Consider the following 15,490-nt stretch of genomic DNA (forward strand, 5'->3'; position numbering starts at 1 on the left):
AAACTGTGCCATGTAACTATGCTAAATATATGTATATAAAAAAGAAAGGCTACACAAATAACCAATAGATTTGTGTCTATGTGATTTGATAAAATGTACACTAATTATTTTTGAAGATATCTAAAGTTAGAATGACATCCTCAGTAAATATGAAATCAGTCAGGTCTGATTTTAATTTAGGAGGTGGGGGAGGGAAGATGAAGAAAGGAAAATGTCAGAAGCAAACAGCTCCAACTATCTGGCTCAAGCATTGAATGTTATGGGAAATAAAACATACTTAAGAGTGCTATGCAAATGTAGAGTATTATTACATACCAGACAGACTAGATAATGGCTCAGATGTAAAAGGTTGTAGTGCAAGAAAACAAGACAGCCGGCACACATGCTGTCATCTTTTTATTAGTTTTTAAAGTGTTCATGTCACTGTGAGACAGGCGTGAGTCCAAAACGCCCTATCAGCAATCCTTTGGAATGGTGGGTGAGTACTCTTTGCTAATCATCACGATTGCTTTCTTGGAAGGGAGAATGAATTTAGAAGAGAGATTAAGCGTGTTCGAAGTGGAAAGCTATTCTTAGTTAAAGGTACTAAAGAAATCACACACATTGTGACAGAAGCATTCCGTTTTCAAAATCCAGCCGGGAAAACTGGAGTCAGAACATGACCGGCATATTAGAGCAGCAACACAGAGAGAAAGGAAATGGAAGCGTTCCTTTTTTAAAGAAGGTCATTTGGAAGAAGAGCTTTGAAATTCTCCCAAACCAAACACCATGTTCGGAAACTCATGAGCAAGTAAAGGGCCCTCACCACATACTTAATGAGGCCTCCAAGAGGAGGGTCATCCAGGAAGGAAGCACATTTGACTTGTGAATTTCTGAGAAATGTGTTTCTAGTACAGGGTTAGGAAATGTGAGAAACTGGAACTGGCCGGGGGGCGGGGGGGGGAGGAGGAGGAGAGGAGCTGGACAATAGCAGGCATAGTGCTGGGATTTATGGCAGCATGCTCAACAGACACCAGTTTTCTGTGGAAAATTGATGTGAAGTCTAGTAACCTACAGAACGGATGCATTTTCCTGTCCAAAATTTGTTCTTTTCTTTGTAACTTTCCACATGGTGATTCAATTTAAAAAATAAAATTAATAATAATAATAATAATAATAAATTGTTCTTTTCAATTAGCTGCATTCGAAAATGCTGGGTGTGTCTCACACCTTAGACAAGAAATGTGTATGAGTAAAAATTCACTGTTATATGGTCTGTAAGAACCAACCTGTATATATGGGTAATCGGAATGATCATGGGATTTAAAAGAACATCCAGTTCAATCCCTTCATCTTACATTTGAGGAAATGAAACCTGAGGTGGTTGTGCTTTGTCCACAGAATTTTTTACAGAAAGGGACAGGATCAGGGCTTAACTTGGCAGCCCTGGTTATGGACATCATGGCATGAAGGCCCAGATTCAAAAATCTTGCTTCTCAGTTATTAGTGCTGTGAAAACAGGCATTCTATGTGACTTCTCTGAGTCAGTCTATAATAATAATATCTACTTTCAGATTACAATGTATCTTCAATATAAATGCATATCACATCTTTTGGCCATGTAAATTATTTTATTTCTGTAATAATACGTTAAAATATACAAGATATATTTAACATAATACAATTATATAGATGTATATAAACAATCTTAAAAATAAACAAGAAATTCTATTATGTGGCAACTGAAAGCCACTGAGGTGATTTACAGATCTCTTTCCTCTACACCTACTTAGACTTGATTCTGAAAGATTTAATTCTTCCAGTGCAGATTTTTGGAAAACTCAGTTATGAAACTCAGTTTTTCTAATTTGTTTTCTTTTTCATCCCATCAAAACTGTGCCCATCCAACTCAGAGAAGGGAACACCAAGTAAAATGTGGTCAGAGAGAGAGATCAAAAGGGAATACCCTGCCATAGTGGCAGTGTGGGGTGGGGGGAGACGGGACTGGGGAGGGTGGGAGAGATGCTGGGTTTACTGGTGGTAGGGAATGGGCACTGGTGAAGGGATGGGTTCTTGAACTTTGTATGGGGAAAACACGAGCACAAAAATGTATAAACTGTAACTGTACCCTCACGTTGATTCACTAATTAAAAATAAATAATTAATTTAAAAAAGAAATAAAAAAAACAGTTATTCTGAGGCACACGAAACTTGGTTCCTAGCAACAAGTTTTCTATAATCCAAAAAAAAAAAAAACTGTGCCCATCAAGACAGTCCTTTACCAATAGAATACTTATATAGAAAATATCTAGTCTAATTCTCAGTAAATCTTCGAACATCAACCTTTCACAGCTTGTAATTCTTTGTCTTTGTTTTTTGTTTTTTGACTATAGCCTGCAATCCCCAGAGCTTACCCTGGCTCTGTGCTTAGAAATCACTCCTGTAGGGGCCCGGGGAACCATATGGGGTTCCTGAGATTAAACCTCCAAGGCAGGTGTGGTACCCACTGTACCAACTCTCTGGCCTCTTGTGACTTATGATTCTTATAGCCAGGTTGTCTTTTAAAATTGTACATCTTTCTGGGGCCCGTCAAGGTGCTAGGCTTATAACCTACCAAGTACGGTTCGAATCCTTGGGAACATGGGTGGCCTCCCAAGCTAGGGATCATTCCTGAGACAGAGTCAGGAATAGTCCTGAGCACCACTGGGTGAGCCAAAATAAAATAAAACTATAGGAGTTGGAGAGATAGTACCGCAAGTAGAGCACTTGCTGTGCAAGCGGCCAACCCAGCTTCAATCTTTAGCATCCCATATGGTTCCTGAAGCCCACTAGGAGTAATTCCCAAGCTCAGAGCCAGGAAGTAACCCTGAGCATTGCTGTGTGTGGCCCCTAAACAAAAAAATAGTAATAAAATTATATACTGTATTGCCTTGCAGTTCCCCAAAATGCAACTTAAATGGACAGAAATGAAATTAAATATAAAATAAAACAAGTGATAATTACTGAGTTAGTTAGACATGGAAAGCCAAGCTTGACAACACGCAGCAACGCCTCAGCCTCCTGTTAGTTGTTAAAGCCAGTTAATGGTCAGAAGCTGTGTAAGGGGGTCCAGAAGTAACATGGACAACACAGTGTAGTTAGCAGCTATGAAAAAGTGTTGTTATTTTTCAAACAATTTCCCAAACCCACCTCATTAGTATATTTTAGGACTGAGGTATTACCAAAATGGCAACGTATTGCTACTCAAATACAAGCTCTCCCCCTAGTGCAGACAAACCTATGAGTGATTTCATTTCCATTTTCAAAACTTATTGTAGAGAATTTTATTTAAGCAGATGTTTTAGAATGATTTATGCATCTTGATTTTAAAATTAGAGTTTACAACGTGAAAGAAGAAATAGTATATCAGGAAGGGGCTTGCATTGCATATGGCCAACTGGAGTTCAATCCCCTAGCACTGCATATGGTCCTCTGAGTACTGCCATGGGTGATCCCTGAGCACAGAGCTAGGAGTAATACCCAAGCACTTCCAGGTGTGGCCCAGGACCCCCCCCAAAAAAATCAGAGTTTAGGAGAAACCTCAATGAGTGACTCTTTTAAACAGTGTAGTAAACAACAAAACAATTTTGTCTACATCGTAAAAGGCAAATTATGCATTTCAGAAGAATTTAGATACTCCAAGATTTATTAATTATATAAATGTATATACATACATATGTAGATAGAGAGAGAATGCACTATGGAATTTGATAGTCAAAATTGTTTGCAGCTTAGTGGAAGAACTCTAACCTTCCATACTTGAGGTCTTGGGTTTTATTCCAGCAAGGTGAAGAGGAGGAGGTGGGGAGGAGTGCAGTGGTAAGGAACTCACTGCCCATTGGCTTCCAACTTACACCCTGACCTTGCTAGACTTTTGGCAGCAAGCATTATGGAGAACTCTACATCTGGCATCACTATGTTTAGGAGAGACAGGAAAAAATCAGGTACAAGAGCTGGACTGATCGTTTTAGTAAATTATAAAATCTACAACTAAAATAAAAAAGTCCCAATTTTCTTGATTTGCAAATTGATTTTGTGTCTTGGTATTTCTGGCTTCAAACCATGTAAAAATTATATATAAGCAAATTCTTAATATCTGAAAAGGACAAGTAAGCATGGTTATTGAATTTCATTTGGAGCCTGTTCATTTTTTTTGTATCAAAAAATACAGTAAATTTAAAATGTACATACAATATAGTAAAACTACTATGATAATACATGATAGTCGGTTAATATCTCTTAATTTTACTATTCTTCATGACACAGTACTTCACAGTTAACGTTATTTCAAAGGAGACTGGTAGATAGCTCAACAGACATACCAGATCCCCAGAAAACCACCTCTGAGCACAGAGACCGGACTATCCCCTGAGCACAACCAGATGAGTCTCCCACCCCCACAGCAATAAAAAGTTAAAATGGTAAATTAAACTAGGGCCTCAGGCAGGCAAAGCATGAACTCTCCAGACTTGACTTCCTAATTCAAAATAAGTGGTTTGCTAAGAAAATTATAATTATTGCTCTTTAAATGTTGTCATACAAGAATGACCATATGAAAAATGATAAGCATGGTTAACTCAGTGGTTTTCACAACCATTGGTCCATGAAAAAGTTGTTGCTTAACACAGTGTTGTCATTTTATATTACACACAAAAATTAATTTGGGGAGACAGCTCAATGGCAAATGCATATGTGCATACAGGATGCCCAGGTTCAACCCCCATTATTACATGGTTCCCAGAGCACCACTAAAAGTGATTCCTGAGCACTGAGCTGCAAGTAGTCCTTGAGCACTGCCAATATGACCTACACACACAAACACACACACACAGACAAAGAAAATTAAAAGCTAACACAAAACACTATAATAAATAAAGACTTTAATTTTTACTTTGATGGTTGATGAAACATTTTCCCTATTTTCACCAGTCCAGAGGTGAAAAGGGTTGAAAATCACTGGATTAACTAATGCATGATGTATCTAGAAGATGGAATATGATACAACTTTAAAAACTCATATTATTCAAGTATGTTAAGTGAAAAAAATTATAAGCAGCATATACTATGATCAAAATTTTATGCAACAAAAATATATTGTTCTGGACTGAGTAGCCTGAAGGGCTAGAGTGCATGCTGGAAGGCCTGGTTTCACTCCCAAAGCCAATTGTCCCTCAGTGACTTCCAGGGCCAATCCCCAAATCCCACACCAAGAGTAGCCACAGTGCATGTGGCCCAATAAAAAGAAATGTGGCCACCAAATCAAGGATAATATCAGAAAACACAAAGAATTCCTTTAAAATTGGTTCATTAAAAAGGTCAGCTTCTTTCACAGAATCAAAAAGGATTGTATTTTTTACTTTTCATTTGTTCCAGTTTCATGTCATCACAGACCACAGGAAAATCTCAGACCAACCCATGAACAACTAGATATGGTCCCAACCCACCACTCCCCCAAAAAAGAATAAAGAAAAATTCAGAGCAGTCATTGGAAATGGATAAACAGAGGGCAAATGGTGAAGTGTGGACCAGCTGCGGGCACACACAGGTTCAGCTGCAGTACTGATGTCTTGGATGCACAGCTCCCTGAGCTATTTGAATCTACTACTATAACCACCCAGGGAATATTGCCTTTGATTGGCCATAGCGTGACTGCAAATTCACGCTGTTCCAACTCACCAGTGAATATGAACCCGCCTCTCAGGATCATATCTCACCTGGCACCTCAGAGTGCATTACACTAACCTTATCGTTTTCTTTTTAATTTATTTTATTCTTTAATTAGTGAATCACCATGAGGGTACAGATACAGATTCACACATGTTAGAACTTGTTTTTCCCTCATACAATGTTCACAAACACATCCCTCCACCAGTGCCCGTTCTCCATCACCAATAAACCCAGCATCCCTCACCCCAATCTCATCCCCCCCACCCCATCCTGCCTCTGTGGCAGGGTACTCCCTTTTGATCTCTCTCTCTCCAATTGGGTGTTGTGGTTTACAATAGGGGTATTGAATGGCCATTGTGTTCAGTCTCTAGTCTACTTTCAGCATGCATCTCCCTTCCCGGGCGGGATCCCCAACCACATTTTACTTAGTTACACTAACCTTATCTTAATGTTCATTTTTTTCTTGTCTGCTTGCCACCTTCTCTCAGGTTTAGTCAATACTTATTGAATGATCAAAAGCATTGTAGCAGGTTTGTTCATATTTGGAATTCAGTGTTTAACCAAAAAGTAATTCTTCCATATTTATGCAAGAAAAAAGGACATCTCCCACTCAAATATCAGGGACAGATGCATAGTCCTTTCCAAAATTCTAAACATAAATTGTTAAAAATTTATAGAAAAAAAAAGTCTTAGCTAGAGTGCTAGTCTAGGTAAATTTTAATGTTCAGGGGGGGGAGGGTTGGGCCACACCCAGCAATTCTCAGAGGAATTACTCTACACACAGTAATTATTCCTGGCAGTGCTCAGGGGACCACATGGGGTGACCTGGGTCAGCAGGTCAGTCATGTGAAAGTCAAGCACCCTATAACCCTATAGGCTGTACTGTCTGTTGCTCTGGCTCCAACCCTAGATAAATTTTAAAGACGAGTTTTTCCCCCAGTCTCTGCTCTCTCATCCTCCCCGCCCACCTTCTCTGTCTCTCTATCTCTGCCTCTCCTCTCTCTGCCTCTCTCCATCTCTCTGTCTCTGTCTCTGTCTCTCTCTCCCCCACCCCGAACTCCCTTTACCCTCTCTTCCTCCCTCTCTTTCTCTCTCTCTGTATTTTTGGGGGCCAGTGGTGCTCAGGGCTCTTCACTAGGGAATTACACATGGTGGTAGTCAAAGGAAAATGGGGTTCCAGAGATTGAACCCAGGTTAGTTCTATGCAAGACAAATGCCCTACCCACTACTGTCACTCTGTTCCCTCTTTTCTCCTTTTTCTTCATTCAATACCCAGAGTATCAGGATTTTAAACATCTATAAAAAGAATAAATACCAGTTAGGGTAAATGGTGGAGAAAGAATTCTCACTTGGGTCACTGAGAGTAAACATAAATTAATCTTTTAAGAGCAAGCATCCAATTTCAAATTTAATGATTACTCTTAAATGAAGTTTTAAATTATTTAAAAATTTTTTCTATTGTCCTATTTTTTTCAACCATTACAAATAAAAATTATTTTCTGCTCTAGTTTCACAATGCTCTGTTGAAAACAAATTATATTACAACATTTTCCAAGCACAGGAGTCTTTTAGTTCCTGTGGGAGAGAAATAAATTTCCAGAGAGATGACTTGGCTCAGATCACTAGAGCAGAGGTTTAAACTCATTGCCCTGGAGCGAAATGAAATCCAAAATTGAAATGACTTGGAATGAATTTAGATTTTTATAACTGGTTGCCAGCATCTAAAACTTGGGAGGTTTGATGTCAGAGATCAGGAGGTTTGATTCAAGATATCTAAGACTCTTGAAGAAAATTTTAAGTCCAAAACGGCAGAGTTGCTGCATTAGTACATGCCAACAAACAGGTGAATCTCACTGGAAGAAGCTGCCATATGTGGAGTGCCCTGGGCTTCCCTGATCTCATTGTCCCTTTCTTTAATCACTGGCATCACCTGGTGAGTGACTTGCATTTTTGGTATTTTTAAACCACAATCTAGTGGGAAATGCAAAAATATGTCTTTTGACTTCATCAGTGATGTCTCATAGCAAAAGTTGCATAGCATAGATCTAGCAAGAGATCTCTTACTCATGAAGTTTTCTGTCACACTCAAGAGTTTTGTGATAATTACTTCCTTGATAAAACTCCAGTTGAATGTGTGAACATCCAAATAGACAGGATTTGAGTACCCCCATGAATAGCTGCCAAGAGACAGACACTCAAACTGAGAAGAATGTAGGAGGAAGAAAGCAGCACAGATGTTCTGCCAAATCTCTCTTATTTATTTATTTATTTATTTATTTATTTATTTATTTATTTATTTATTTTCGGTTCTTGGGTCACATGCTCAGGGCTTACTCCTGGCTCTGCACTCAGAATTTTTTTCCTGGCGGCGCTCAAGAACCATACAGGATTGATCCCTGGTCTGCTTCATGCAGAGGAAGTGCCCTACCTGCTGTACTACTGCACCTGCCCTCATGCTCATTTTTAAAAATCTGCCATTTGGGTCAGAGCAGTGAGTCGAGAGAGCTTGCTTTGCTTGCAGCTGTTTGACTTCGATTCTCAGTATCCCACATGGTCCCCCAAGAACATAGGGCCAGTAGTAGTACCTGAGCACCTCCAGAATGGCCCGAAAACAAAACAAAATTTTTAATAAATGTTGGTATTAAATAAAGCTCTTTCATTGAGAACAAATAGTTATCACCACCAACAGTGACAATGCCTAATGTAATCCATGATGATTTTTCACTTCAACATGTGGAAAGGGGTTTGGAGAACCACAGACTACTAATGGGGCAGGAGACTACATTAATTCTCCTCGTAGAGTCCAGTGTTTCAATTGCCAATCTACAGCAGGCTGATCAGCTGGCAAGCCCATTGTAATATCACCTGGCTGTGATACACAAATGAAATCTTAAGTAATGAGGAAGGTCCAATGACAAGGAAAGACTGAACTGCCCTGGGGACCCTCTTTCATCTGGTAAAGGACCAACCGCTGTTTGTTGACACTCTTAATGACTTTTTCACTCCTTCTTTTCCCCAGTTTGTAAAGGCCCCTCGGATTTACAAAGGTTAAAGTCAAGGTCTTGTTTTGTTTTGTTTTAATCTTCTCATGGAGAGTTATTTAAGTAGAAATTGCATGTCTTTGTTTGATGTGCCTACTTTGTACTCTATAATGATAATAACTAACATTATTGAGTGTTTATTATGTGCTTTGCACAGGCGTATTTTCCTACTCTGTCCTCATGAACACCACATGAGGCACACACTATTTAATGCCCTTCTATAAGGGTGAAGAAACTGAAGTTTGAGAAGCTAAACAATGTGATTATCAGTCAGCTAATGTGTCCTGTTCCAAAAGTCCTGCTCTCAATCACTCTTCAAAAGGTAGCATGTCCATTCCTAGCAGGAGTAGGAATTCAAACTATGGAAACTGGGCTTTGACTCAGCACACAGGCTGCGTCAATAAATCAAATGGAAGAAGATGATGAGATTCAGAGAAGGCCAAATGCAAGCCAGTGCATCACCAAGGAAAATGTTTTTGGAATTATTAGTATTATTAGCCAGTCAATACACATTAACACAAACCTCCAGAGAGATGCAATAAAATTAGAGAAGATCCAGAGAAGAGAACATCAAAATCAAGGAGAAAGGAATGGGACTTGAATAACAAGTGACAAAAACAATTAGCATTCTTGAAAGATGAACACTTACTGGAAGGGGGTATGCCAGGTTTGTGCCTACTCCCTACAACCCTCAATTAATTAAAATACAATGTTTATGGCTAATAGTAAACACTGACGGCCTTTTCTGAGAATTGAAGTGCTTTGGAGAAGATACTTAGAATGTCTGTTGTTTTCTAAAGTTTGAATTGTCGGTATATTTAGGAGAAGTATCCCTCTTGTCAGGGTTTGGAGTCCAGACTGGGTAGCCCTGATGATCCTTTTGAATGCAAGCCTGATTAGGAGATATCATCTTCCATTCGAATGCTACTTCCTGTTTATCATATTGAATATAAGACAATCCTTAAGTTTGTCTTAAGGATTCCTTAAGTTTGTCACAGGGAATCCACCGTGCTTGCCCAGCTTTTTCAGCCATTCTTTGAAATCACACCCCCACCCTCACTCCCACCCCCACTCCACCCTTTGCTGGCAGTTGTGGTTTTCCACAGTTGTCCCAGTGCCCAGACTCCAGAGGGTATCCCCATTTGCCTCTCTTCTCGGCCATGTGAGGTCCCCACTTCCTCCTCTGTCTTTATAGCACCTCCTTGCTGCTTCCCACCAGACCAAACTTCCTGGGCAGCAGTGGTCCCCTCTGTGCTGTATCCCCCTGAGTTGCAAGTGTGCAGACACTAGCCGCTGAACTATCAGCTAAATAAAGTAACCAGAGGCCTCTTCACCCCTCTGTGGGGCTCTGCATGACTAAATTGGGGCTGGGAAAATTAGAATGCCATTAGTAAAGTTTTTGTTTTGTTTTTGAAAGATGAGTGAAAAGAAAGCCTGTGTTTGTAAACTAAGACCTGGCTATGACATTTGTTTGTTTGTTTGTTTTTGGGGGGATGATGGGGGAGCAGGAGTGTGGGGTTGGGGCATATCCAACTTGTGCTCAGAACTTACTCCTGGCTCTGTGCTCAGAGATCACTCCTGGAAGTGCTCAGAGGATTGTATGTGGTGCCCAGGGAACCATATGCTGTGCCAGAGATCAAGCCAGGTGGGCTTCATACAAGGAGTGCCTTACCCGCTGGACTCTTTCTCCATCCCCAAATTCATAATTTTCCACTACAATTAAGAGAATCTAAATTCTCCCATTGTTTTTATTTATTTGTAGTTTGGGGACTAACCCAGCTGTGTTCGGGGATCACTTCTCCTTCTGGTAGGTTTCAGGGACCATGTGTGGGATGCCAGAGATTGAACTTCAGTCGGCCTAGAGCAAAGCAAGTGCACTACCTGCTGTACTACTGCTCAGGCCCCCAAATTCTCTCATTGTCTCTTACTCCTTTTAAAAACAGATTTTTGAGCACCCCATGTGGTCCCCCTAGCACTGCCAGGAGTGATTCCTGAGTGCAGAGCCAGGATTAAGCCCTGAACACTGCCTGGTGTCACCCAAAAACAAAAAATTAAAAATATAGAAGCACATTTTGCTCTCAGCTCCCACATCCTCTCCTCAGCTTCATGCTTCACTGAAACCACTGCTTTACTTACTTATATTGTTGATTGGGCATCTTTCCTGGCAGGAAGTAGACTCCAGAAGGGAAGAGATGTTTATTTGGATTTTTGTTTGTGTGACTTACATTTTGCTTTGTCTCCAGAGCCTAGAACAGTGCCTTGTCACATAAAATGCTATCAGTATTTGTCGAATGAATGGGTTTACGATTATTGGTTTCTTTGCTGAGGGGTAGTAGGCAGAAAGCTTCAATTAGTCTCAGGGTGATATTTTAATGGAACTACAGCCTGGAATTTTTTTTTTTAATCTTAATGAGATTGTTGGGACAGTGCTGTAGTACGCTGTGTAGGCTGCTTGTCTAGTATGTGACAGATCAGTGTGGGTCCATGGCACTATATTGGATCCCCTAAGTCCCTCTGGAAGTGATCTCAGAGAGCAGACCCAGGAACAAACCCGAAGCATCCCTACGTGCGCCCTTCAAAATAGCTCCCCCCACCCCCGCAAAAAAAAAAAAATCTCAATAGGATTGTGTATTCAGTTGTGCTCTTTAAACGGACACTGCTTATAATATCAGGGACTCAAAAGAATCACCAGGTGTTGGTAAAATGCAGATTCTCGCCCACAGAGATTCTAATCAAGTGCGAAATCTGTAGCCGTCCCTCAAGTTTCCGGTGCTGCTGTGTTTAGGGCAGGGTTTGAAAAAATAGTAGCCAGCAGTAGAATCAGAACATGCTGCATAAAAAAGCTCAATCTCCTTCTACAACTGTGTTATCGCCTTCATTCTTTCCGTACTCACTTGGGCTTTAGTGATGAATATTGAGGGCCCAAGGGATAGGGACATCTCCCCATATTACAGAACAAGGAACAGATTCATTCGCTAACTCCGTGCTTTTTCTGCGTCCCTGCAAACTTTATACCGTCCCCACGAGAATTGGAGGGGGAATCACTTTTTTTTTTTTTTTTTTAGTGTACAAAACTACCATAAAAAGGATAGAGTGGGAGAAATAGTACACTGTGCGAGGTGCTTGCCTTGCACGCAGCCGGCTCTGGTTCTATCTGAGGCACTACATATGCACCCCTGTGTCTAGCCAGGAGTGATCACTGAGCTCAAAACCAGGACTAAATCCCGAGTACCGCCGGATGTGGCCCCCAACCCCCCCACCCTGCCAAAAATAAAAAATAAAAAGAAAAATGCGCGCTTTTCCGAGGGTCGGTGTGCATCTCCCCAGCAAGCAAAAGCATCTGGCTTGGTACAAGCTGCCGTTGCACGTCCCTGAAGCCGACAGTTGGAGACTTTTAGGCGCTTCCAGCTGCAGACCTGGGGGCGGGAGGAAAACATTCCAATCCCGGGGCGCGGGGTGCGGGGCGGGGACGTGGTCTGAGGACCGCCCGAGGCGGCCGGGGCGGGAGCGGGGGAAGGCCCGAGGCGGCGGCCCGCGGGCCAGGGGCGGGGACTCCTGCCCTGGGCGGGCCCTGCGGGAGGGCGCGGCTGGCGCGGCGCGCGGGGGATCGCGCTGCAGTGGCCGTGCGAGGACGCTTCGCTCCTGCCCGGGCCATGGCCGGACCTCCCAGCCGCCGGAGCCACGGCTTCCCGGGGTCCCGTCCCGCGCCGTGAGCGCCGGCCCTTGGCGGCCTCTCCCAGTGCCTTCTTTCGGGGGCCCCCGTGGGGAGAGGCGCGGAGAGGCGAGCAGGATGCGCTGAGGACCTCCAGGGCGCGCGTCGCGGCGCTGGAGCCGCGCTGCCTCGGGCTGCCTCGATTTACCCGCCGCCGCCGCTCCCCACCGCACTTGATGTGCAGAGAGAAGCCGGACACCATGATCCTAACACGTAAGCTAGACTTGTGCCTGGCCGCCACGCCAGCCGCGGGAGCCAGCTGCGGAGGGGACCCGCCGCGGAGGAAATGTCACCCCGCCTGGTCAAGTCGGTGCCTGCCGTTCTGTGCTTTTGAAACGCTTGCCGAGGAGTCTGGGGGCCGCGTCGCCCGAGTCTCCTGCAGTGGAGGAGGTGGAGTGGGGGAAAAGAAGGGCCACAGGATGGGGAGGGAGGTTTGCGTCCCGCTGATGCCTCCCGGCTGCTGGTTGCTTAGGGGCTGGCGCTCCCCGGGGATGGGGCAGCGCGGTGGGGGCCGGGGCTGGAGTGGGGGCCGGGCAGGGGTGCAGCCGTAACTAGCGCGGTGCACCCCTCCTGAACGCCCCTTCGGGGCTGGGGGCGCTGAGCCGGCGGGGGGCGCTCAGGGCCCGAGCTGCTGCTCGGCCGTGCTGCTGCTCGGCCGTGCTGCTGTCTGGCTCTAAACCCCGGCATCTAGGCTCTGGCTCCGAGGAGCGATGTCGCCTTGCCCTGGTCTCTTTCCTTGGAGCACCACTCCGGGCCCAGTTCTTGCTGACTTTCACCAAAGCCAGCCCCGCGTCCTCCTCTGCGTCTATTTTGTTAGGAGCGTTTATGAGTTTGGGAAGCTTGGTCGCCAGTCACCCTTTTGGGCTTATTTTCTGATTGTTGCAAAGTTGCTGGAAAGAAAATCCACCAAGTTGCGGGGGTAGGGGGAAGAAGGGTGGTGAATGGTCTTAGCTTTAAACCGTTGCCAAAAAAAAGAAAAATTCCCCCCAAGTATTTTAAACTTTGGAAAATAACTTAAGACGCGTTCGGGAAAAGTCTCGCTTTGGCGATTGCTGCTGGTCCAGGGAGAATGTTGAGGCTTCGCCAAATCCCCCTGCCCCCCATGAGTTGTTCTTGAGGGGCTCCTGGCTCTAAGAGGCCGCCTGTGTCTGTCCGTGTTGAGGCTTTTTGAGTCCGGTTTCCCGAAAATGTCCCTGGGAGATGCCCACGCCCTTGGCCCTCAGAGGAGGCGCCGCGCGTCCCGGGGGCCGGCGAAAGGAAGGAAGCGCCCCCGCCGGACCCTCCTTTCCCCCCACCCCCCTCTGCTCTGGGGCGACGTCCTTTTGGAGCCGTGCCCCACTGCGCCCCTGATCCCACCTCCAACGTCACGCGCTGAGGCTTTGATCTTTCCCGGGAGTTACAGCCCTGCCCGCTGCAGACCGACCCTGCCACGTGTTCATTTTCGCCTTTGGGCGCCCAGTCCCCTGGTGCGAGGCACTTGAGACCGCCGCGGGTGAAGCCGGCGGGGTCGGAATCCAGGGGTCTGTGGCTTCCAAATTGGCCGAATCTAGCACGAGTCACGACCTCTCGGGCTGGCCTCCTCTGCAGCTAGTGGGGTCGTAACCGGATTTACTGCGAGGGCAGGTTGAGGATCAAAAGGAGCTGTTACAGATGTGGGGCGGTGTCTGAGACAGAGGTTCCCCAAATAGCCCAGTTTGTGCGCAAAGCTGTAGAAGGAAACCCGCATTCGTTCGCATCCTGCAGAAGAAAACTTGCCTTTAATTTAACTTTGAGCGAGTCTTTTTTGCCCCCAACATGATTAACCAAGGGCTTGGCTCTCAAGATTGCTGAAGCTCTATCAGCTGTTGCTTGGTAAGGTGGAGGAATGCATCCTGGGCATGGCCATCCCCTGTAGAAAGATTCCTGACGGTGGCATATATGACGCAGTTGGGTAGAAAAAAAAAATAAAAATCAAGGCAGAATAGAGAGTCTCAAATTACAACAGCCCCCCACCCCCCAACTGTTTGCTGAAGGGATGAGGAAAAATAATAGCCCAGCAGAACTCCGAATGTAAATCTCTCAGCAGTTCCAAGAGGTTGACTAATTCAGCATCCATCTGGATTGCAGGCTGGTCCTCTGCGGAGATCATTTGCACGTGTGGAATTACTGGAGGCACCAAGTGCCATCTTGGCGGGCCCACTGCAGCAGATGGTGGAGGGGTGCTCTCGAAGTCTCTGGCCCCCTTTTAATGAAAGAGCTAAAGTCCCCGGGAATGAGTGTCAAATAGTTAGCAGATGTGCGTTCAGAAATTATTTTGAATCTTTTTCTGAGAAAATGTTGGTGATCTCGTGTATTTTATCCTGGCACGCCAGGTGGACAGCGTGGCCCTAACTGGGTATTTTTTTCATTAGCACTACCGTTTAGAGTTTAAAATGAAGTTCGGAGTTTAGAATGAAGCACAACAGACTGACTTTCCCAGCTGGTTTTAAAAGTGTGCTTCTGACAAGAGCAGATTTTATTTCGGTTCACGTTGACAAGGACACAAAGCAGCCTCAAAGCTCAAGAGGAGGCTGACTTATTTTCCCCACTCCAGTATTTGCTAGGGTAGACGGGAAACGTGGTTTCCATAACATGAATCATTTAAGGTCCCAATTGTAAATCTTTGGTGAGAAACACCACTTACTCCTTCAAGAGTGAGTAGGTAGAACAGTTAAGCAGTTAACTATGGCTAATTGAAAGCACTGTTTCAAGCTTTGACACACTGGACAAATCAAAAGACTTTGCTTATAGATCTGGGGCAAAGGTGAGAGGTCAGTAGCCTTTAACCTAAAGGACTTTTTTTTTTTTGGTCTGGGATTTTGTTGTTTTTCTATACTGTATTTCAAAGAGCAACAGTGAAGTAAAGTTTAAAGATGTTGAAGTATTAGCGGGGATGTTTCAGTGCTTCCAGGATAATTAAAAAAAATCTCTTATGATTTAAGCAAATTACTACACCTGATGTGAGTGGAAACTGTATCTGGTACTTAAACCTTTAGTTGTAAGATTGTTTTGTGTGGAGCATCATGGGCTGTGG

At 44.0% G+C, this 15,490-nt stretch overlaps 1 protein-coding gene across 4 annotated transcripts in view; it reads left to right on the top strand.

The window, feature by feature from the left end:
• The window catches only part of DLC1 (DLC1 Rho GTPase activating protein), a 420,273-nt gene that overhangs the window by 359,201 nt on the left and 45,582 nt on the right, over positions 1 to 15,490 (top strand). The window contains exon 1 of one of the 4 annotated variants that reach the window (XM_055131450.1): positions 12,264 to 12,651. The exons of 2 other annotated variants lie outside the window; for them this stretch is intronic. In XM_055131450.1, coding sequence (XP_054987425.1) covers positions 12,615 to 12,651 — 37 coding nt within the window. In that variant the 5' untranslated portion in view covers positions 12,264 to 12,614. Of the gene's footprint in view, positions 1 to 12,263; positions 12,652 to 12,756; positions 12,829 to 15,490 lie in introns of those variants that run through there. One more of the 4 variants, XM_055131464.1, reaches the window with a different exon arrangement.

The sequence above is a fragment of the Sorex araneus genome, chromosome 1, assembly GCF_027595985.1.
Source record: "Sorex araneus isolate mSorAra2 chromosome 1, mSorAra2.pri, whole genome shotgun sequence".
Classification (NCBI taxonomy): Eukaryota; Metazoa; Chordata; class Mammalia; order Eulipotyphla; family Soricidae; genus Sorex; species Sorex araneus.